The 23,891-nt window shown below is 41.9% G+C and overlaps 2 protein-coding genes across 4 annotated transcripts; both read right to left on the bottom strand.

The window, feature by feature from the left end:
* Window positions 1-194: 194 nt before the first annotated feature.
* znf319a (zinc finger protein 319a) lies at window positions 195-4,618 on the bottom strand. Of its 3 annotated transcripts, none has more exons than XM_088414108.1 (3): window positions 4,334-4,618; window positions 1,969-3,406; window positions 195-1,824 (listed from the first exon to the last, which is right to left on the bottom strand). In XM_088414108.1, exons 2-3 carry the CDS (start codon window positions 3,266-3,268, stop codon window positions 1,502-1,504), a joined length of 1,623 nt encoding a protein of 540 aa, XP_088270234.1. In that variant the 5' UTR covers window positions 3,269-3,406; window positions 4,334-4,618; the 3' UTR covers window positions 195-1,501. The 3 variants fall into 3 exon arrangements, with proteins under 3 accessions (XP_088270234.1, XP_088270235.1, XP_088270233.1); XM_088414109.1 differs by having other exon boundaries at window positions 195-2,388; window positions 2,557-3,406; XM_088414107.1 differs by having other exon boundaries at window positions 195-3,406.
* Window positions 4,619-7,116: 2,498 nt separating this feature from the next.
* Window positions 7,117-22,729, bottom strand: jph3a (junctophilin 3a). Its single transcript, XM_088413661.1, has 5 exons — window positions 21,429-22,729; window positions 15,410-16,190; window positions 14,491-14,615; window positions 10,105-11,354; window positions 7,117-8,779 (listed from the first exon to the last, which is right to left on the bottom strand). Exons 1-5 carry the CDS (start codon window positions 21,808-21,810, stop codon window positions 8,699-8,701), a joined length of 2,619 nt encoding a protein of 872 aa, XP_088269787.1. The 5' UTR covers window positions 21,811-22,729; the 3' UTR covers window positions 7,117-8,698.
* Window positions 22,730-23,891: the final 1,162 nt, after the last annotated feature.

Genomic DNA, 23,891 nt, shown 5'->3' with positions numbered 1-23,891 from the left:
TGAAATAATTTTCCTCCAAAGTGTGTGACTTGTAAAAAAAAAAAAAACATAACACCGGTGCCAAGGTTGGAATTGTAAATGGTCAACACGAAGATGTAAATGTGCATTTAGAAAACACTCATTATAAAACGTACATGCTCCAACAGTATACACAATTTGTGATTAATACAAAGAAATGACTCTTCATCCATAAACACTTTTATATTCCTTAACGTTTTATTTTACATGTCTGTGTAAATTATAAACATGAGTCTAAACGGTATCTTTTGAGATTTATTTTTAAGCCAAATTGAAGTGTGATGTAAACCCTTTGTCAGTCCCCATGTCCATGGCAGCACAATTCCTCAAATCAATGTATAAGTATATAGCAAAAAGTTTGACAAAATATAGAAACATCACACTGTATGCCATACATTTTCCCACTTGACCCTCAGAACAATTAAGTTGCAGTTTTTGGCTCTGCAGAGTCAAGTACTCAAGTATAGAGGATTTTTTTTGAAGGGGGGGGACAAAGCCCCAGGACTTAATTTTACTCTAATTCTCAGAAGATGACATGTGAACATCACAATGCTTGATATTTAATCTGATAAACTATCAGATTCATATTTCAAACGGAACCTTAAATCCTGGCAAAATATCAGCAAGCATATCAATAGTAAAAACCAAAAGTAACAGAAGCACTAAACATTTCAATCGCTTACATGAGTGCATACACACATCCTATAACAGGGTAGACTATAATGAATCAGTAGTTATAAATATTACATTGTGCATTTCTATTGCACGTCAAGTGTTCTCATGACATGACAGGTAAATATTAATTACCAAATGTCATGTTTTAATACAAAAACAACACATTTTATAGGACTTAGGCTATACACTTTTCACAAATCCACTTGTTTTTTTCTTTGTGTTATTCTAAATAAAACAAATCTATAATACAATAGTGATAGTGATAAATACTCATGCACAGACGATACTATCTAAGGTCTAGTATATGAACATACACAGCTGCACAGGGCAACCACTGAGTGGATTAAGGGAGTCAGCTACTACAGGACATGAACTCAATAAAACAAGGTATGTTAAAAAAAAAAAAAAAAAAAAGGCACATGGACGTCAGGATCAAAATACATGGGCACACATAAGACAGCTGTCTTGCGATCCACAAGAGTAAACCATAAAAAAAAATCAGATGCTATCACAACACGTGCAACAAGAAAAGTCCCATCCACAGTACTGTTCAAAGCAAGGTCTCTCCACCTATTACAGCAACCCTTTTGTTTTTTCCAGTCCTTACCTTAACTCTAACTTAAAGAAGATTTCCTGATCCTGAGTTTCACCTTTTACCAACGGAAGGATAACTGATTGTTAATATAATGGACACCGTACTACAAATCAGGAATCTTCTTCAACGGGTGCATTAGAAGCAACAAAGGGTGAGTGTGGCGGCAGCGTTATATTGCTCCGTTTGATGTCCAAGGCTGGAGAATCCTGGCGGTCATGGAATACAGGGCGCTTCGGGGAAACTCTCACCTTCAGCGGTGTGCTGGACCGTGTGTTCCTGCAGAGCAGCAAGGTCAACAAAGCGCTCGCCGCACCACACGCATTTAAACTGAGTCTCCCGCGAGTGCACGCTCTGATGCTTGGCCAGGTGCTCGCGTTGCTTGAAGCTCTTGTCGCAGCTGGCGCACTTGAAAGGTTTCTCCCCGGTGTGGACGCGGCGGTGGCGCTGCAGCTCGGACGAGTACCTGAAGCGTTTCTCACAGTCGGGACATTTCAGCGGTTTCTCGCGGGTCGGATCGCAGCGGTGCTGGACAAACTCTGAGGACGACACAAAGCGCTTGTCACACAGAGAGCATTTCAGCGGCTTCTCTGTGCAGTGAGTGTTTTGGTGGCGCTGCAGCGTGGAGTTCTTTTTGTAACCTTTGCCGCACACGTCACACTTGTAGGGCTTCTCTACTTCACCTCCGCATTTGTGCCTCAGCAGTTCTCCGGATTGGCTAAAAGACTTCTGGCAAGATGCACATTTAAACAAGCTTTCCATCCCGTGCACCTGCTGATGGTAAAGCAGGTGGGACGGCTGAAGAAAGCCTTTATCGCAGAGGTTACACTTGAAAGGGCGGTCAGCCGGGTTCTTGTGCGTGCGACGGTGGCGTACGAGAGCGTACTGCTGCTTGAAGCTCATCTGGCACTCCTCACACTGGAAGGGCCGCTCCTCGGAATGGGTGCGCTCGTGCTGCCGCAGGTCCGACGGCCGCTTGAAGCTCTTTCCGCACGAGCCGCATCGAAAAGGCCGTTCTCCTTCGGGCTGGCATTGGTGGTGCAAGAGCTCCGACGACTCCTTAAAGTGCATTTCGCACAAGTTGCACTTGAAAAGGTGCTCGCCTGAATGGGCGTACATGTGGCGCACGAGGTGAGAGCGGTGCTTAAAGCTCTTCTCGCACACGGCGCACTTGTACGGGCGCTCGGAGCTGTGTGTACGCTGATGGTGAGCCAAGTGTGAAGACTGACTGAAGCTTTTATCGCATGTGTCACATTTGTACGGCTTCTCACCTGTGTGGACCCTTTCGTGGCGGGTCAGCTCGGACAAATGCCGGAAGGATTTATGGCACACTGAGCACTTGTACGGCCTATCTGGCGCAGAAGCCTCAAAAGCGGGCGGGGATGAGGCACTGATTGCTGCGCCGCCACCAGATGTCTCTCCGGTGGAGGGTTGCTGAGGATTGGCCGCGGACGAGGTGGGAGTGACGTTTCCAGATCCGGGACGGTATGTTTTCTCACAAATCGAACATTTCATTGGGTTGTTTCCGTTCCCGTGGGAGTTGTGATGCTGGGCCAAGGAAGTGAGCAACGAGAAACCCATCTTACACACGCCACAAACAAAAGGCTTCTGCTCCACCTGCACACACTGATGCTCCAGCAGGTCCGTGGCTTGGCTGAAGATCTTCATGCACTGTGTGCACTGGAAAGACCTGTCTTGGGTCACCATGCACTGGTGCTCGTGGGGGTTTGCCAGGTGAGATATGTCGTGTCCGCAGGCACCACACTTATGCACTCTTTCGCCCCCTAGCTGCATAGTAGGCTGCTGAGCCTGCACAACATGCTGCTGGCCCAGCTGCTGCTGCTGCAGAGATGAATCTGGTTGCAGGACAACACCGTACACAGTGCAGGCCAGAGTGTCCGTTGTCTGGGGAAGTGTGTGCACGACAGAAGGTGGAGCCACTGTGTGCTGCTGCTGCTGCTGTTGCTGCCAAGCCTCCGTCATTCTTCCACTTTAATATTCAGATCTCAGGAGAGGAGGTTTTAAATGACACCACAGTAGAACGATGCCGTTTATGACACGGTAATTGGGATGGCGAGCGCTCTGTAGATTACGCACGTTCTTGGAGATAAAAATTAATACCTGGAGGGACACAAAACAGTTTGGAAAATAAAAATTTGTGCTGCAGGATAAGTAACTGGCCATAATCATTACAATGCACAAAACAAGCCTTTAAAGGCTGTGATTGTGAATGCAAGAGTTACACATTGTTTGTACAGATTAAACCAAATGAACATCAGGAAGTGTAAAGGATTTTAAGTTAGGTTTACTCAACACAAAATATGAAAATGACATTCTTGTCAAAATGGCCTTTGTGAAATATAACCCAGCGATTTTGCATATTTATGAATGTGGTACGGAAGGATGCCATATCTCGAACGCATACCTGAGAAAAGCGCCGCTAAAACGCTGTTATTAAATACTAGCGTTTCTTAACAAGCCGGGCTCTGTCTAATTCCTAAACAAAATCTTTATGCACAGAAATGTACCGGCGTGTTCGCCAAAGATGCACTTCGTTTCCCACGGATGAATTCACTAGCAACCTTATTGCACATGCAAAACTAGTAATATATTGGCAATCAAAATCGTCACCATTTTGAAGTCTTGGCTGTAAGCTAATAGCTGCTGAAGCTAACAGCTAAGCACTAGTATGTCATCTTTACGCTACGAACCGTAGACCTCCTTTGCTATTATCGCATGCTATCTTCAAATTCATCTTTTGTTCCTTCACTCTGTGTATACTGTTATGCTGCATTTTATTGTGCTTCGCATTGCAATAGAACGACGGAAGCAGCGCCGAAAAGCTATCGTTTCATGCAAAGCAGCGTTTCATGAAAGGCCACCACAAGATTGACTGGTCTAACGTTGAATGGGAGCCTCCGTGGAAAACTGAACCAAAAACTAACGTAGGCCTTAGCCGAACCGCGAGGAGAAACTCGCCTCTTGCAGACCGAGGTTCTCACAGCTGCGCTGATAACATTCTGCAAACACGCATTCAACAAAACGTACCGGGTCGCTTAGTGATGTTTCGCGCCGCGGGCTCCGGACGGGAGCCGATCACATTCGGTGTAATAAGTGTGGGTCGGACGATCGGCGGTCGAGGGGATGCGGTAGAAACTCGACGCCATCCTCCTGCAGACGAACGAACACCGGAAACCACGCAGTGAGTTTAGATTAGCTACGGCCGCACCGCAGCGCTCCACCACGGAGGCCGGAAAAAAAAATCACAGGGGAAGATAACGACTCGCCGGGTTTGTCACAAGAACAACCTAACAATGACGACGAGGAACTGGATAGAAATCACAAATGCAGTTTTAACAGCATAACACTAGGGGGCAGTGTTTCAAAGAATCGAATAACTGAACCGACACTATAGTGTGAGCACAATAATAGTCACGAATCACTTCCATACGTTTGCGTTAACTACACTCACTGCATTGTAGGGAGAGAAAAAATTGAGAGTATCATTTGTTTAAATCCGAGGGGAAAGTTGGACCAAACTCGGGCTTTTTGATGTTTTTGCTGTGTAATATCCAAGAATAAGCATACAAAAAACAGCTGGGGGCTAAAATACTGCATAGATTGTCATAACATTACCAAGATGCCATGCTGCTGTCCCTTCGAAATGCTTCCAAGAAGGTCGAGAGGTACACCCTGCAGTGTTCAAATTTAGCTCATGTCCATGTCATTTCCTGCCATTTAAAATTGGAAATGTCAATTTGGGACTTATTAAAAACCCGATGCTTTATCATGCATTTCCCCCAATTTTTGCATTCATCCTTTCAACGGCAACTAGCGAATGGGGCGCAATAGAAAGTTTTGTGTTGACATTCCAAAACCACCGGATGGCCCTGGCAGTCAACTTATAACATTTGCAAGTCTTTCAATGACTTCGATGATTGGCTTATCCTGGACTCCCATAATGCAAAAGTCTTCAAAAGTCATAATACTTGAATTATAACATAATAAATATTCATATTTCAATTTCATAAATATATAAATATACAACATAGTTGCTATTGCTATTTTTGCAGTTTGCTGTTACTCCATGTCTTGCATCTCCAGATGGTCAAAAGCCATCATCCCTGCCACCTGCACGAGGATGAATGAAGATTTGATTCTGCCCACAAATTGACTCCTTGGAGCAGGCATGTCCAAACCCGGTCTTTGAGGGCCACTATCCTGCATGATTTTGAGGTCTCTGTCCTCCCAAAACACCTGATTCAAATGATCAGCTCAGCTAAAGCCTGATAACAATCCTTATCATTTGAATCAGCTACACTGGATGACAGAAACATAAACATGCAGGATAGCGGCCCTCGAGGACCAAGTTTGGACGTGCCTGCATAAGAGGTCCTATTTTGTCCACAGTTAGAGGACTAATGATGTTACTCAGCCTCCTGATGCCACGACAAAAAAATGGATTTGGTTTTCCCATCATATCAGACTAATATATATATCATCATATCATCATATCAGACTAATATATATATATATATATATATATATATATATATATATATATATATATATATATATATATATATATATATATACACATATATATATATATATATATATATATATATATATATATATATATATATATATATATATATATATATATATATATATATATATATATATATATATATATATATATATATATGTGTGTGTGTTCCTGTCCACATGTCATTTCCAGGCAGCACAGTTTATGCGTGATTAGTATCATTTTTCCCCACGGCAAAAGTGTTCTGCATTAGAATCTGTGGTATTACACTATTACTGTATATCAAGGGTGAATCTTCAGTGGGGCCAAGACCACGCTTCGTTACTCAGTAGCATGCCCTCAGGCCACCCCATACAAAGGCGAACAATGTGTCATTTTCTGCCAATTTCACACAGATGTAGTATTCTTAGAGCCCTTGATACTCTGTCACATTTTTTTTAATGAACTACGTACAGTATTTAAAGAATAAATCTCCAACTGAGTTGAATGCAAACTCTAAAATAATTTGTTTGGCCATGGATGGTATGATAAAGAATAATAAAGCCATGGCCGACCACCCGTTATTGAGGTTTTGTCGCCCTGGCCACCCCACTAAAGATTTCTGGCTACACCCGTGCTGCATACTCCAGATTCAATCTCATTTGTATCTGAAGTTATACGAGAAGGAACTGTTATGTAACACTCCGGTGAGGAGTTAGTAGGTCATAATCCATGGGTGGGTGGATGTGTTTTCATGAATCTGTACAATAAGCACAATCAACTGTTATCAGCCAAAGCTAAACAAGTGCGAAACAGCCATTGCTGTTCTCTATAAGTGTGAAAACATTTGAAATGAAAACAAATGAAAGTATGTCTCCCTTAACTCATTCACTGCCAATGACGGCTATAAACGTCAAACATCCGTTTTTCTGGGCTGGCAGTGAATTAGTTCATTACTGTACCCGTCGTCGTCGCTGGCATATATCGAATACTATAAATGGGTAATTCGGGGGAAATAACTGCTAATTTGACAGGGATCAAAGATCGTTTTTACTGGGCTGGATGTGAACAAGATTCGACTCGTCACGATTCGTTGCTGGCATATATCGAAGACAAAATGTATTACTCGGAGGGGGGCATTTACCTCATCCGCTGCCAATGACGCCTATAGAAGTCAAGGATAATTTTTACTGGGCTGGCAGTGAATGAGTTTCAAGGTGGACATAGATATTTTTTGTCCCACTTTTATGAAACCAAACGGTTAAAAAATGGAGACAGCAAACAATAATCAAGAGTCATGATATACTTAATATTTCAAACATTTTATTATTTTCTCCACATTAACAACCTCATAAACCAAAGCGTAAGAAAGAGCATGCTGGGGCATGCAATGATGTCACAACATGATGATGCCACTGGGTGCAAAGTATAAAACATAGAATAGTAGAGTTTGTTTTCATATCATTCATAAACTCAGAACATTTCAGTATCCACTGAGAGTTAAAAGCTAGCGTTTATTTTACACTGCTCTCCATGTCTCATAGCCTTGTGTCACTAAATAAACGAGACAAGGAGAGACTTTACAAAGTGACGCCAGATTGAGCAGTCTGAATAAACATGCGGAAAAATCTCATCCGGCCCAAAAAGTGTCAGGAGCTGACACAATAGAAACCCCACCTTTGCATTTTGAGTGGTCCAAAGGGTGACTTAAGAGACAAGGATCAAAACAGTGCATGCCATTCCTGGTTAAGTGAGGTGTGTGTGAGTTGCGTTGAAGGTATCAGTATTTGTTTCCTCGTAGTCGGGCATGATTGTGTGTTTTATTGCAGTTTTAATTGAAATTAATTAGAGAGGGAAACTGAATTCATATGAGGCACTCTGCATTCCTTCTGGCTCGCAAAATGTGTCAAATAGGAATAATAATGACACATACAAATATCATACTATAGTTAGTGGTAACAACATAACAGTCTGGACTTGGAAGCTGTACAAAGGGACAAGGCTTGAATTCTTCTCAACATGTCAACTGTTAAAGGTGTCAAATGCTGGCTTGCCGTGCAAATGTGTTGGTCTTACAAGGGGTGCTGACATAAAAAGTTTCTCTTTTCAGACAAAGTTCCTTGAGTATAAATTTGGATCATGAAACACGACAGTGATATAAAATTTTTTCACAAATCATACATGAACCTTTTTCTTTCCCCCGAATCCAAAGATTTGGTTGTATAAAGTGTGGTAACCTCAAACAAGTGCTAGAAGTTGTGAGAACGAGGATGGAGCCCAAACACGTGAAGACAAAATTGTGATGTTAAAGGGATTGACAACCAATTTGAACACCCCAACACAGCCTCATCCAAAAGTGTCAGGTGGAATGGAATAAATGAAATTGAAATAAATAAATACATCATGGCTGAGCCCTTTAAATGGTTCTACTCTTGCAGCATAGTTCTGTATGTAGCGCATAGTGCCAACAGGGGGATGAAATTGATAAATGTGACAGAGATGGGAGAAAAGTTGAAAGACAAAGTAAATTTATTTTATTTTATTTTTTTCTCGAGTGATGGGAAATGGTCATACCTGCCTGTGGACAGTCCATTTAACAGTATGCAATGGACACCCATGCTTATGTGTCCATAAATGCCACGAACATGTAAAGCTGCAATCTTCACTTTGTATTTTAATGGTTGCAATCTCAAAACAAAATCATTGAAAGAAATGGCGTTCATGCAAAAACTCAAATGGGCCTCTTCACTAAGACACTGTTTCTATCCGTCGATCAGGCTGCGGTGTGGGCTACAGTGGAATAAGCAAGAATGTCCACCTCAATAAGTAATAATATAATATACTTCAATAATCAATAAGTCTTAGAAGATGATACCTGTATTTGCTTAAATAAAGAAATGAATGAAAAGAATGGCTACTCCAATATTGAGTAAGATGACCATAACCACCAGAATGGAGCTGGAGCCCTAGAAAATTGGATGAAAAGAAACAAAAAAAATTAGTCCACTTTTCTATCAGGAAATCATTTTTGAAGTCATTTTCTTTGCTTCTTTGGCTTTTAATAATATATTTGCAGTATTGGTAGTAATGAATCAAAAAAGTAATGTAATTACTGCAATGAATTACTTTTTGCAGTAACGTAATGCTTTACACACAGAAAAATAGTAAGATTTTACTCGGTACAAACGAGAGTAACGCAACGCATTACAATGCATTTTTAACTTGAAAGTGGTGTTTTTTTTCCCCCAAATTCGCCAAAAACACAGCAAGATCGGAAAAGAAAAGCTTGGGGCAAAATGCTTACTCCCTCTTATTAGTACCTACTATGAATATGGAAAATACGTACACAAGATGGACATACACCCATTACTTTCAGTTCGTCAGTTAAAACAAGAATAATTTAATAGTTAGGTGCAGATTGTGCACAACACCTAAAGCGCTGTCCACTTTGCCAAACAGTAATTTGACAAACCATTTAGAGCGGAGCCATAGTAACGTGAAGTTCGCGCAAACAAAACACGCGTAGGATTGAGAGTGGGGATAAAAGAAAGCAGGCAAAATTATTGTTCTCTGGCTCACTCCGACCTCAAGAGGTCAGGAGACCCATGGCGGACAATTACAATTGCTACAATTGCTATTAATAATAGTCTATAAATAGTTGTGGTCAATGTGTATCAAGATGAGGCATACAAAATCTCATGTTAAACATTAAACACAATAATGATGACGTAGGCTAGCTGCTAACGTTAGCCCCACCGAAACCATCTATTTTTCAAACGTCTGTCCTTAAACTAGCCGACTGAACTTTGAATTTGAATATTAACATTGAAAGTGTGAATTACACGAACTGTTTTTGCCTAAAGCATAAACAACGCATCACTAGCTACTGTAAGTGAAGCTAAGTAATACAGGGATTAAAATACAAAAAATATTTTGTATCTTGTCTTTAAAGGTTTGCAATACAATAAAGATTTGCACTGTTTTTACGTAAGATGACCTTCTACTGAATGTTTATTGAGCTACATTTAGAATGGCAAATCCTTATTTCCGGTAATGTCGGCGAGAGTAATATAAAAGTATTGCAAAAGTAGTGGGATGCCTTACATTTCAAATACAGCAATATTGTGATGTAATTAATTACTTTGAAATGACAGTACTAGTTAGTAAATAATGCATTAGTTTTGAGGTAACTTGCCCAACACTGGATATTTGTCAGTGATTCAAATTGCATAGCTTTGTCTGTGTTTCCTGTGTTGCGATCGCAATTCCAAAATCTCAAAACCGGACTTACTGAGTTTGACTTGAGGGTGAGAAGCTCTCCTTCGTGCTCCAGAGTAATGGGCTGAGATTGAAGCGGCGGGGAGAGGGTGAGGTCCCTATGCAGCGGCCGGTCCTCTAACTCTGTCCCCGCGCTCAAATTGTCCAGCATCTGGACAGAGTCCACGGATCCCTCTCTGACTGGTCTCAGGCCTCGGGATCGCAGCCTGTTGTTTTGAGGGGTTGGCGATTCCTGAGCCCAGCCTCGAGACAGCTGCGATTCTGGACACCGAAGCCTCGTGTCTATCGTGTATTCGTTCATCCTTTCCTCATCATGCTCTGTGAGGCGTGAATGGGCAGGGCTCCACCTAAGGGTGCTTTCTGCTGTCCAACCCTCAGTGAGGCCATCTTGCCTTTGGTCAATTACGGCATGCTCGTGAAGCTTGTGGTTGGAGGGATTGTGCTGCTTTAGGTGGTGATTGGAAAAGACATGCTCTCGAACGTTGTAACTGGAGGCAACGTGGTCATTGGAGTTATGATTGGAGGAGATATAATCTTGGGTGTTGTAATTAGAGGAAGCATGCTCAATAGTCTTGTGATTGGACACGTTGTGTTCCGAGGCCTTGTGATTGGACAAGGTGTGTACCTGCCTGTAGTTTGAAGAGGCGTGTTCACAGGCCTTGTGGTTGGTCGAAGAATGATCCCATGTTTTTGTTTTATGTGTGGATGATGTGTACTCCTTTGGCTTGTGATTGGAAGTGGCGTGCTTGGACGACTTTTGGTTGGACACAGAATGCTCCCATGCTCTGTGGGAAGAACCGTGCTCCCGGACCTTGTAATTGGACATTGATTTCTCACGGAGCTTGTGGTTGGTCAAAGGGACCGGATCGTGGCCGTTCATCTGTCCCTCCTGTTCTTCTAGTAATGTGGGTGTTGTCGAGCGGCTGCTACACCCTCTGTCCGGGTACATGTCATCCACCCAGTTGTGTGGACCTCCTTTCAGCAGGTCCGTACCCCGCGACTCGACCAGCACCTGGATTTCTGACCCGCCCTGATCATCCACGGCGCTCTGTCTCATGAAGCAAGCATTTTTGGGACGATGGACATGATTGGATGGACTGCGGCTTGGACAGATGGGGATGCTCAGCGCAGGGCTGAGATCGGGTGTAATTCTAGGCGGCGTTGTGTCCGGGGTACACAGCTCTGGACTGTCTGTTCCGGTGGAGAGGACCTCGTGGTCTTTGTCCTTGACGTTCTGGAGCTGGGGCTTCTGACATTCGATTCCTAAGCAAACAGTTGGATAATTAACCGGCAGAACCCCACAGTGAGCTCGTTAGATGGGAAGTATGCGCGCGAATGTATTGGACAGCTGTACTATAGGCATGCAGATGGTCTACCATGCTGTGTAACTAAAGAAAAACGCCAACCAAATTCAATTCTGCACAGGCAACCACAGTTAGCTTCAATCTCGTATTGTATTCTGTGGAATAACATTTTACAACATATCTCTTTCTACCTTGTAAACTTCATTTGTACTTTTGCTGCATAACATTTTGTTTTCTTTTATTTATAGAGATAAAGGGGATTGAACTAGATAAGTTGTGAACTTCTTCCTATTCTTTTGAACATATGATTGTTCCTAATTAATATGTATTGATCCTTTCTTTTGGTTTTGTTTATTTTGATGAAATTAGTCTTTATATGATCAATAAATCAAATAAATCACTCAGTCAAAATCTAATGCAAAAGTTGTATAAAAAATGCTGCCGTCATAAGGATAACGTATATAGATTGCCCCTGTGTTTGCTATTGCGGTTGTACATTGTAGTGGTTTAAAACCACACAGGGTTCTCAAACTTTTTGGAGTCAGGGACTGCTTTTAAAAAGCAACGTTTCTAAGGACCCCATTGCAAATATTCGCAGAATTTTTTTTGTTTTTTTTATCAGCGTTATTAAAATTAAAAAAATGAATTTGTGCCCTTTTTATTCAGCAACAGATTCAATTTGACAACAAGTATATTTATTACGTTTCAGCTATACCGAAGTTTAGAAAAAAAACAAGTAAATTGCACGCCTCCTTATAACAAACCTGGTCAATTTCCAATTATTACGGATTTCATTTATGAAGCACTTTCCATTCAACAGAATCTCAAAGTGCTACAGAAAAGAAGCAGGAAACTAAAACATAGCATCAATAAAAACAGTAGTATAAAAACATGATGCCCAAAGGAACAGTAACTTCAGTGAATGCTTTACTACTAAAGAGGTGTGTTTTAAGACCTCTTTTAACAGAGTCTAGTGTCTAGTAGTCTAAGGTCTAGTCTCCATTCTCTCTCCAAATTGTCTGATGTGCTGGGGATGTGTCATATAAAATGTCCTCAGTCCGCTGGAACACCTGGAAAGATGCAATGCGGTCGACTAATTTGCCAAATACAGTTTTGAGCTGAGAGCATGTGCCTTGTCTATGGGAATAGAGCCTGTTGTGTTTGCACAATCTTCTGACATCAGTTTTCCAACACAACCACAAGCCTTTTTTTTTTTTTAATTTACATTACATGTATTTATTCCCATGGTAAATGCAGTGGAAGCAATACAAAGTGGCACAAAAGCTACAATGCCTCTTAAAATGCAGGATAAAGTTATGACCATTTAATCTAATAATTAGACAGCTAGTAAGAGATAAGAACACATTCATTGATTGTTGTTGTTGTGCGGTTGATTGGAATTGGTTGTTATTGAATCGAGTGTTGAAGAAATTTAAGAATCATTTCAAAACTGTAGGATGTTTTACATCTCACCTATCAAAGTTTGAACAATCCACCTACAAAATACTAAAAGATGCAGGTTCTGAATACATTTACTTGTCCTGCTATGTGGTTTCAGTCATCTGTGGATTCAATCTTAGGTGTTTTTGTGTTTTCCACAAGAACAGCATGACATCGGCTACAGCTTCTTTCAACAGTAGCATCATGCATTAATGATTACTGTATTTTTCCGAGAACAAGTCAATGCTTTTTTTCATCATTTTCAAGACCTACAGTATATTAGGAGGGGTCGACTTATAACGCCTTAACTCAAAACAGACCAATTTTTTTTCCCCATATCTGTGATTGAATACCATTAGTTCAAAAGTGAAAGTAATATCATGTCCTTTACAAGGCTTAAAATGATTGTAGGTACCTCACATTCAATATAGCATGTGCCCGTTTTAGAGTTTGCACATAACATCGCAAGAATGCACTTTGGTAAAACGACACCTAATTGCTTCTTTGTTGTCAACAACGAGGCTGCATGGATAATTTTTCTGAAGAATTTAACGCATTATAAAAAGGAAAAGACGGCTTGATGTCTCTTTATGCCCTTGGACGTTTGCTTGAACAAGCCGGCAATGCCAGCGTGGATGTTGGCAGTTGCGGGGAGAAATAAAGGGCAACGTTCTACACTTTGATCTCTCACTAGTCGTCCCTTGGGTAAAGAAAGCTTGGGATAATATCCCAAGTAAGATGATCCGCAAATAATCTTTGAAAACCTCCATTTCAAACAAATCGTCCTAAGGTGACTACCCACGAAAGAGTAACGAGGAAGTTTGAACAAATGACGAGGAGGAGGAAAAAGGATGTCTTGGAGTTAAATGGGTGGAGCTATTTGATATGTCAGACAGTGATGAAGACTTTTAGAGAAATTAATATTCAGCTGTGTCAAAAAAATAAAGCATTGAAACTTCAAATCATTTTATTGTTGCAACATTAGTTTCAGCATTTGCGTCTACACGCATGTGTACGTTGCAATGCAGTCTTGTCTTGTTTCCACCCCAACTCCTGCCGCCATAACTGCAGCAGTATGTTACTCAATATATTATGTAGAAATGCCTCTGACAAAAAAACTATTTTTTTTCATTGTAGTGACACACCATGTGGCCAGCCAAGATCTATGTAAGCACTAAAGTCAGGGGTAGACTTACGTATTCTTGCGTTTTTGTAAAATCCACCCAAATGGAAGTAAAAAAAAAGGAGGGAGCGGGGGCTCAATTTATAAGCGAGGTTGACTTGTACTCGGAGAAATCCGGTTTCTGAACAGCTTTCTTTTGTATACTTGGAGAGTTTTCCATTTAATATACTGTGGCTCTCTGTTTTCCAAGCTCTTCTTTGAAACACATATGATCACGCCCATTATGAAGCTTCTGCAGACCTCAATGAACTAATCATTTGAATCAGGTGTCTTGCAAAGAAAGACTTGGAAAACATGCAGGACACAGGCAATCATGAATTGGAATATGTATGATGGATCAGGACTAAAAAGGTTACATACAAGAATCAAAAATGTATTGGTACTGTTGAACATGACTCGTGTAAATATAGGACATTGATGACTGTTTTTTCGGGTAGAAAACAAAGATCGCTGGTCATTTCATACAGCTCACCATTGCCATAGATGTAAAAGGAGGGTGAGAGCTCTTTGGCTGCTATCCGTGACAATCGACATTCTTCCATGGCCTTCCGTGCAACTCCCTCAGCAGCCTCTGCCTTTCCGCGTGCATGGCTCATTCTGGTCATAACAGAAAAAAAAACAAGTCACTCTTACACAGCAGATCTCCGAGAGGAAATGGAACATGTTTGTCTGTCTTTTGTAAACAATTGGGTTTTTTTTTTTCTGCTCAGCTCTCGGTGGAGGCGGACACTTTGTGCTCCGCTCCTCACCTACCCCTTATCTTATCGGACTTTGTCATGTGCTGTCCGTTGTTGTAATTTTGATTTTAGCCTCCAACAATACTCTTCGAACCATAGAATCGATCAGATCAAAAATCTTGTTTGCGATATGTGGTCATGTCTTTTTTGTTGGTGTGGGATCGAAGATTTTTTTTCCAGGCTTACGTTATGCCCTTCTGCATAGCCGAAGACTCATTTTTTCTTTTTCCACCCTGTTTCTTTTCGCATCTAAAATCTCAGACGGCCTTGCTATCTGATTCCTCTATTAGTCAATTGTGTTCATCCATGTGTCCATCCATTTTCTGAAGCCGCTTATCCTCACAAGTGTCGCATCTTGCTGGTGCCTATTTCAGCTGACTTTGAGCAGTAGGCGGGAGACACCCACAACTGGTTGTCAGTCAAATGTGGGGTTTAAGCTTATTAAGTCAAAATGTCGTTGCCTTGTACTTGTGCAGGTGTGATGACAATATAGATCTATTGATCTCAAATGGACCGACATACATCAGATTGCATTTGTTGAATCAGTTTTGTTACCAGTGACCACCTTCATTGTTTTTGACAGAAGAGTAACTTCATATACTGTAGTACATGTTCATTCCGTTCACCTGTGAAGACACCTAAAAGATAAATTACCTTGACATGGCAATCTCAGCTTTCTGCTTGGCAATTTCCGCAGCCTTTTCTGCAGCTTCAACAGCTCGGTCCACCTTCTCTCTGATTTTACTGGCCCTCAGCGGAATCAGGTTCTTGCGCTTGCCGCTCACCAACACGTTCTGCTTGTACTTTCCCTCCTCCTTGGTTCCATCGGGAAAGGTAGTGCATCCGTACCCATGTCTCTTATTCCCTGCCCATTCGCCCGCGTAGTGAAGGCCATCCGAGCGTCGACCCACCCCCCAGCCGGCCCTGTGGTCGCTCCGCCACTCACCTGCATACATTTCTGTCACAGTTGCATCCACAGGAGTACCCTGTTCATTCTCACTAGCATTGGAGTGGATGTCCGATGCAGCCGAGCTGACCGTACTCATGCCAGCCTCGCTGCAGAAGGAGCTTTGCTTACTCAGCTGACTGGCGAGGGAGCTTTTGGATTCCGAGCGTCGTAGCTTCAGGCCGCTCAAAATGGACTGCCGGAAGCGACCTTTCCTCTTTCTCTGGCGCTCGGCTTCACTCGGAGCAGTGAGTGCAAAGCCTCCTCGGCCCACGGGGCTGCTGGCCAGTCCGGCCACCACCCCATCCGTGGGCGTGTTGGTCATACCGTCCTCAAGCGCAGCCGGGGGGCCGTGACTGTGCTCGGAACGGAGGGAGTTTATGGACGTTCGCAGAGGGAAGAGGATGACGGCCGCCATGCCGTATGGTACGCTCTGCCGCACTCCGTAGCCGTGACGCATCCCACCCAGCCACTGGCCCTGGTAGGTTCCTGGCCCGGACAGAGACACGATGGGTCAGAAGTCAAACAAGTATGGCTTTCTTGTAGTACTTCATAACTATCAGTGTATTATGTTTTCTGCTTGGGGTAGGAACACTGATTGGTGAGAATCAACTTGTGTATCCGTTTCAATAGATATTTTATACTGTAAAATAGATGACCATAGATGCAGCTCAATGGTAAAGCATTTATTAAGAGCACCATATCTGAGTGTGCTGTTGTCAAACAATAACACTTAAAAATTGGCTGACTCAAGCAGGACTATGGAGGGACATTGGACTTACCTCCTTAGCAGCACCAAGATGTAATTGAGCAAGGCACCAAATGCATTCTCAGGGGTGCAATACAACCCTGTCAGTTTAATTCTCTTTCATACTGTAACTGCAATTCATCAGACCAGATTGATCTGTTCTTCTTCTTCTGTTCTACTCCAACCGAATCTTGTCTCTCTGGTATTTGAAAACACTCTATTATAATGCACAGTATGTGAGCTAGATGCTAAATGGTACTTTGCTTATGTAGCACTTTTCCACCTTGCAAGGCCCTCAAAGTCTATTACATTATGCTACTCATTCACCTACTGATGACGCAGCATCAGAAGCAACTGGGAGTTCAGAATCTTGCGCAAAGATATTTCAACAAGACCAAAATTGCCGTGTATCAAACCCACAACCTCTGAGTTGAGGTGACCACTCTACCACTGAGCCACCCCACTATGGAGTAAGATTGATGTCAAAAAGACGTATGCGTGTTTAACAATTTGTATGAACATGACTCAAAACTGTGTTGAGTTTCTGAACTGAAAACTTACGAATGCAAGGTATTTTGAACACAGCTCTCGTCTGCACGACTATGACCACACGAGACACGACTTCACGTCTTTGCATGAATCTCTCCTTTGAATTCGAGGATCTGATCCTTTGCATTCGTAAATCAACAGCTGATAGTTTGCAATGTGACTGTCCATTTTATTCATAAATCATTTAATGAAATTGGACTGACAGGCTTATGACCGTAGCTTAATAATCGCTAGTAAAAGTCCTAGAAAATGTTATATCACTTGTAAACTATCTGCAGAACAGGTCTGTGTAATTTTTTTCCTGACACATACCTCCCTCGTATCTTATCAACATGCATGCACAAAACCTGCGTTCATATATTTTTTAAAACTTTTTTTTTAACCTGTTTTTATAACCTCACTCTATACAATATCTGCTACTGCATCAGTGGAGTCAGACAACAGCACGCATACTAATATATTTGTCATTAATGAAAATGCTGTTTAATCATAGTCATGACAGCAATCCTAGTGGTATTCACTCATTCAGTGCCATTGATAGCTATAGGCGTCAAATATAATATTTTAACAGCTATACATACGTTTGAATAGGCCTGACAGTGAATGAGTTATTGCGTACATTAAAACTGCATATTATGACATGCAATTTCTACTATTGGTATCAATATTAGGGTCCTACGTTTCTCCATCATGAGCCGTCTATTGCTCTCCCTTTAACCCAACCTGTTGAAACAAACAATCATGCCACACTAGGTTTTGTCCAAGGTTTTGTGAATTAAAGGATAATTTGTTTATGTGGTGATTTGTAAGATAGCAATAATTTAAGCCACAGAAGGGCTCTCAACCTATTCAAATATACGGAGGACTTCAATATGAAGAAGTAATCGTTTTGCAGCGTCTCTTCTGATGGGAAGTGTTGTAGTAGATATAGTTTCAGGTAAGAAACCCAACATCACCCTCTTAAGCTTTGTATCCAATAAAAAGACACTGGTGGCCATCTTAGTCCGTTTCCTGTGGTATGAAGTATGAAGGTGACCTGTCAGTCAAGATTAATAATGCATGCCTATGATCCATGAGAGAAAAATGTCAACACCAATATGTAAAATCGGCCAAAAATGAAATCCTGTGTTTAAGGTTATATTTGGCCACATGTGGACTGCATTGAAAATTAATCATCTTAATTAAATGCACCTCAAACTAATTGTTTAAGCATGACCTCTCAGAGTCGGCTAATCTGTTTTGTGTTATGATTTGTCTAACATTATGTGCCTTTTACGGATTTATTTCCCAGGTTCATCCAAGTTCATGTTACAGCATATTATCGTCAAATAATTCTGACTGGCTCATAATATGAAGACTTGGCTCATAATGAAGCTGCTGTGTCTGTCGACTATATACTGCAGTAATTGAGCACTAAAAAGGAACATGTTGCATTGATTGCAAAGCAAGGAGATAGAAAAACAGAGGCGAGTCAGTGTTCTTGTTTTCTCACAGGACCACTGTTGGGTTAGCTCTTTGTATAATTAGTATGTAGTATGTAATTAGGACACAGAATGTGCCCCAATTACAGTGTATGTTCTATTAATTTCCAATTAAGCCACCCAAACAGCATAAAATTATCCATGAAAGAAGGAAAACATCATTGGAGGGCATAAACAATGGCATCTGGATGACTGAAGCTGTACTTTCGGGTTTCCAAAAGAATGATTGTTGGCACACCATTTTAGACCTCAAAAAGAAATATACAGTGGGACCACTACTTACAAACGTCTCTGCTCACAAAAAAAAAAAAAGGTTAGGAAGGTTCGGAAATGTTACGAAGATATTGAAAGAAAATTCAGGATACGAAAGGCGAACATTTCTGGTGTATAACAACGAGACACGAGACACCAGCACTCACTCGAACAAGACTGGAATGTAATATGACATTAAAATTTGCAATGTCTATTTTGTTACAAAATATAAAATAAAAAGGCACAGACAAAGCAACCTAAAAAGGTCTCTGCACTCAACACCAACACACCAACACCATCTCAAGGTGAAAAAAAAATCAACACGACAGTTACTTTAAATTCCATGATTATTATTAGTATTTTTTGATGCATTTTTATAATTTACTGTATTAATATTATTCATGTAAAGCAGTGGTTCTCAATTATATTTTGCCAAGCCACCCTTAAGAAAGACAAAACATTTTGCGCCCCCCTCCCACTTGATATGCTGACTATGAATAAGATTATTATCTATACAAATTGTATAAGCATACCGAAACCTGTATCCTTTTATAACATTAACAAAACAAAGAAACAATATAAATCAACTTACAACAACTGTTATTTATGGGTGCTAAATTTGATCCGTGATATATATATTTTTTTTTTACAGTTGTGAACATTGCCAGGAGTGGTCAACACAAAAGAACCAGAATGACATCAAAAGCACGACACTTCTTTTTGGTCTCAATCAGACGTAAGTGTTCCTGACTCAACCATAAGCAAGACTGATTCTTATTCTCGGATTGAAAAGTTGTTGTCGCCGTTCTTTGCTATTCTTCCAATGAATGAATATTATACTTCAGATATGACTGCTTTAATGGCAACACCCACAACTCGTGGTTGTAGTTTGTAGATGTGCACTTTATGCGTCATACAGAGCCCCTGTTTACACTGGTTACAGTACAGTATTTCCGGTTAAGTTATTCAACTACACAAGACGGGCAAAAGTAAAAACAGCAGTCAGTATGATGCAGCGCATTGCAGTCAGTATGATGAAGGGCATTGCAGTCAATTGCAAGCATACCATGATGAAAATACCCTTTAATTCAGGACTCTCAAAAATTGGTATTTTGCCCAATTTTTGAAACACGTAACAAACAAATATAGGATAGTGAGAAAAGATACTACAAACATGCATGTGTAAATGTATGTCTTGAAAGTTTGTCTCCATTGTATTTGATAGCCTCGTCTACCATTTTAGGTTATTGCCCAATTGTCCGCAACGTGACCATGAGCTGTCTATGGTGCTGAAACAAGCAAGTTCGCGCTGTTTGCGGCTGTGCACGAGGCCTCCAATTCATGTCCGTTGTGAGCCTAGAATCTACTGGCTTGGAGAAAATGTGTCAGCTCGTGCATGCTGAATTCCTCTGTCGGCGGTCCTCCACGTGAGCGGAAGACCCGGGCAGGCGTGTTATGTGATGCAGTGCTCCCACCCATCCAGTCTCTAGTTTATATTTCCAGGGCTTTGTTAGAGCTTTTGTAACGGTAACTTTCTTCGGACTGCACCTCCACCAGTTACTGAACTCCCAAATTTTCTTTTGCTCGAACCGGGCTGCAATTTACATTAAGGAGCCTAAATTAGAAACAAGCGGGGCAAAGAATGGTGGCGGATTGGGGCCAAACAGCCAATCATACTACATGAGAGCCATGCTGTGGTCTTGAGTTGCCACGGTGAGTTTACAGCATAAAAGGTAAGATGCTGAGCAGATAAGGGGTGTGTTTATCCCTTTTCCTATATTAGCGCCTATAATTAATGATACAAACACAGCCCTCCTGATGTCCGTTGAGGATGTGACCCACATTATATTTATGTCACTGCACTGGAGATGTCATTCATTTTACACCACACAGAAGACCATTCCAGTCCAGTGCGAGGCGGCAGTCAATTCAGCAGTTAATTCTACGGCATACGTAGAAAACCAAAAGTTTGCATTCATAAAGTTTATTGTCTTAGTTCTCAACTTTTCTGCCCCTTCTGTGAAATATTTTTTGAGCCAAGTAGCTTCTTTGTATTGCCTTTTTGGGATGTCAGAGTGCAGTGCCAACTGTGTCTGATTTATTAAATGTTGGGAATATATTTGTAGTGGTATGACTGTGCGTATTTTATTCAGCAATTCCATGAGATAGATTGTGTGATATCATTTGTTTCATTTCCAGGAAAATCGTACAGCTAACAAATTCGTATATCTGTATAAAACTCAACAATATTAAGGAATGCAAGGTTTTGCAAAGGAGCCACTACATCCCCATCTTAAAAGAAAATGTAAAATTCCTGCCACAGCATTAATTAATCATTAAATTAAATTGACTGTTACCAGCAGAAAAGTTGTAATCGTCTCAGATAGCCCCTCAAGAGCCTTTATGTACCCCCAATAGGCTTAAATCTATGAAAAATAGAAGCTTTTGTACTTGTAATTTGAGAGTGTGCCAAAGGAGACCAAGGCAAGCATGGGGAGAAAAGACAAATCCACATGGGTGTGCTGGGAGGGAAGATTTGAAGCCCAAACCCTCAAGTACTGTGACGCAGATGTGCTAAGCGCTCCACCTTGCTCGCAATCTGAAAAGGAGTTTCTAATCAGCAAATGGTAGCTTGTTGTAATAGCAGTTGCGGAGGGACCACATCAGAATGACGATGAGACTCAAAATCAGCATTACCTCCATCAGAGTAGGTTTCAGTTCCGTATCCATCCTGGAGGCCGTTGCTCCACGTTCCCTCGTAGCGTGCACCACTGGCTGTGCTCTCCAGCTGTCCGTAACGACCTTTAAACCCTTGCGTCCATTCCCCCCTGTAATCCCAACGGCCCTTGCTCTCCACTCCAATGCCATGCCGCTTGCCTTGCGCCCAGGTGCCCTGATAGCTGTTCCCACTGGGCCACGTGTACACACCCAAGACCTCAAAGCCGTGACTCCATGCCCCCGCGTACTCGCCCTGACCCTGTGGTCCAGTGCAGACCCCTCTGCCGTGGGCTTTTCCCTGCTCCCACCCCCCACAGTACGACCCCCCATCATCAAAGTCAAACCTGCCTCCAGTGGACATGCATGAAACAGGTTTAGGCAAATCCTTAGAATGTCAAGAAAAAGAAAGGCAAAAACCCAGTTGATTCAGAAGTAGCTAGCAGGGAGGAGGCCTGACTGGCATTAGGTAGCAGGGAGGCACAGGCCTCTGATTTCCTTGCTTCCAAACGCAAAATCCAGTTTCTTGTTAGGACTGACAAGAAGGCCTTATGAGCACCGTCATTAATGTAGAAGAAACGTAAGCTTCAGTGGTGGGGATGGAGCAATGAAAACAGTTGTTGTGCGTTTTCTTTCCCATGAGACGGTAGGCTAACGCCGCTCCTCCTATTTCTCCAATGTATCGTCTACCCTCCGCGCCGTCACGCCGCTTGTCCGCCCGTCGTCTCAGTCCTGCGGCGAGCCGCTCCAGACAAGCGAGGGTTAGGCTTTTCCACCGGTACCACAGGCCTAGAGAGTAACGGCCGCAGCACTAGCAATCGAGCTCGGCTCAGTTAGCCATTAGAGCATCCCAACATCCCTCCTGCACAGGCAGGCATGGAGACGTGAAGCTGATATCCAACCGCACAAGTACGTCATTCGGGAAAAAATAGAAAAGCACAAAGTTGAAACGATATTTCTCAACCGTGGCCTGGATAACGAACAGTAAGGCTTCAATTTGAGTCGTTGACAACACAGACTCGGAGGCCAAAGCGAAGTGGAGTGCGATTATCTCCCGTTTCCTTCCTCGCTCCACACTGCACAAGGGGCTCCCTCCTCAGGGTGTCAAGAGATGTCGGAAAAAAAAATATTCCACTCTATTGTCCTCTCCATCCCAGCGTCCCCCTAAATCAGAAATGTGGTTAAATCACTCATTTGCACCAAGTCACATGCCCTCCTCTTGATTTTTGGTCTCTCGCTAGATTTCGCCTGTTATCTCATGTCTCTTGCATCTACTCATTACAGGACTGTTCCACCCCAGCCAATACCCCTCCCCCACACACACGCATACACGCTCCTTCTCTCTGCTCTTAAAGCGATAGAGACAGAAGGATGGCGCAAATAGCAGCGTGTATGGGGCTCTATGCGCGCTCCCTTTGGGGATACAGCCTGCTTTTCTTGACTATCCAGCCTCATTTCACTCTTCCCTCTGCTCGCCTCAGACTCAAACCGGGGGGTCAGCAAACCGCTTTCCTTATAACCATTGGTTAGTAATACCCCACTAACTCTCTTCAGCTGAATACCACAACCCTATTGGAACCAGGGGAGGACAGCTCTCCCTTCAGTAGCCTTTAATGAGCCACACAAAGATCTGGAGTGACCTTTAAGATAATTGAAGAAAAGAACTTCAAAAAATCTTAAAAACTGCAAACAAAATATGACAGCATCATCATTCCAGCTACCATGGCTTTGTACTCACATCTAAAGCTAGAGTCAGTAAATATCAGTGGTGGACCGTCAGGGCCAGCAAGGCCTTCTCTGCTGGCCTAACATAACCTGACATCATTATCATAATTATTACAAAAGTCAATTTTATTAATATATATATATATATATATATATATATATATATATATATATATATATATATATATATATATATATATATATATATATCAGGGGCGCTCTGTGCATTTCACACTTAGGCCTTTAGTGATTGACCCCTCATGCACACACACACGCAGTACTGGGCTACACATGCTATGTTCCAGAACATGTGAACATCAATAAACCCACATCAGCAATTAAAACTTATCATTATACGTGATACTGCCAAAACTTAAAATCATAATACTTTTAAATTATTTGTCCACAAAGTGTCATGAAGTCCACCAAGTGTCATATTAGCGCGGCATGTTGGTGACGGGTGTGGGAAGCTGGATACAAAATGCAGAGAGGCAGGATATGCGATGAGCTCAACAAAAATATTTATTACTCACAGAAGCGGGGTGAAACATGAAAAAACGCTGGATCAAAAGAAACAACAGAAACAAAAAACAAAACCAAACTCACAGAGGGAACAACGACAGCGAGAGAGGGAATTTGCGGAACTGGCACATGTGCTGCAGACGGCAAAAACCACAATGTTAAACATAGACATTAGACAACTAAATTACTGAACTGGTA

Source organism: Hippichthys cyanospilos, chromosome 4 (genome assembly GCF_059441005.1).
Source record: "Hippichthys cyanospilos isolate Australia breed blue-spotted pipefish chromosome 4, RoL_Hcya_1.0, whole genome shotgun sequence".
In the NCBI taxonomy this organism is placed as follows: domain Eukaryota; kingdom Metazoa; phylum Chordata; class Actinopteri; order Syngnathiformes; family Syngnathidae; genus Hippichthys; species Hippichthys cyanospilos.
This window is presented reverse-complemented; position numbering and strand designations above follow the sequence as displayed.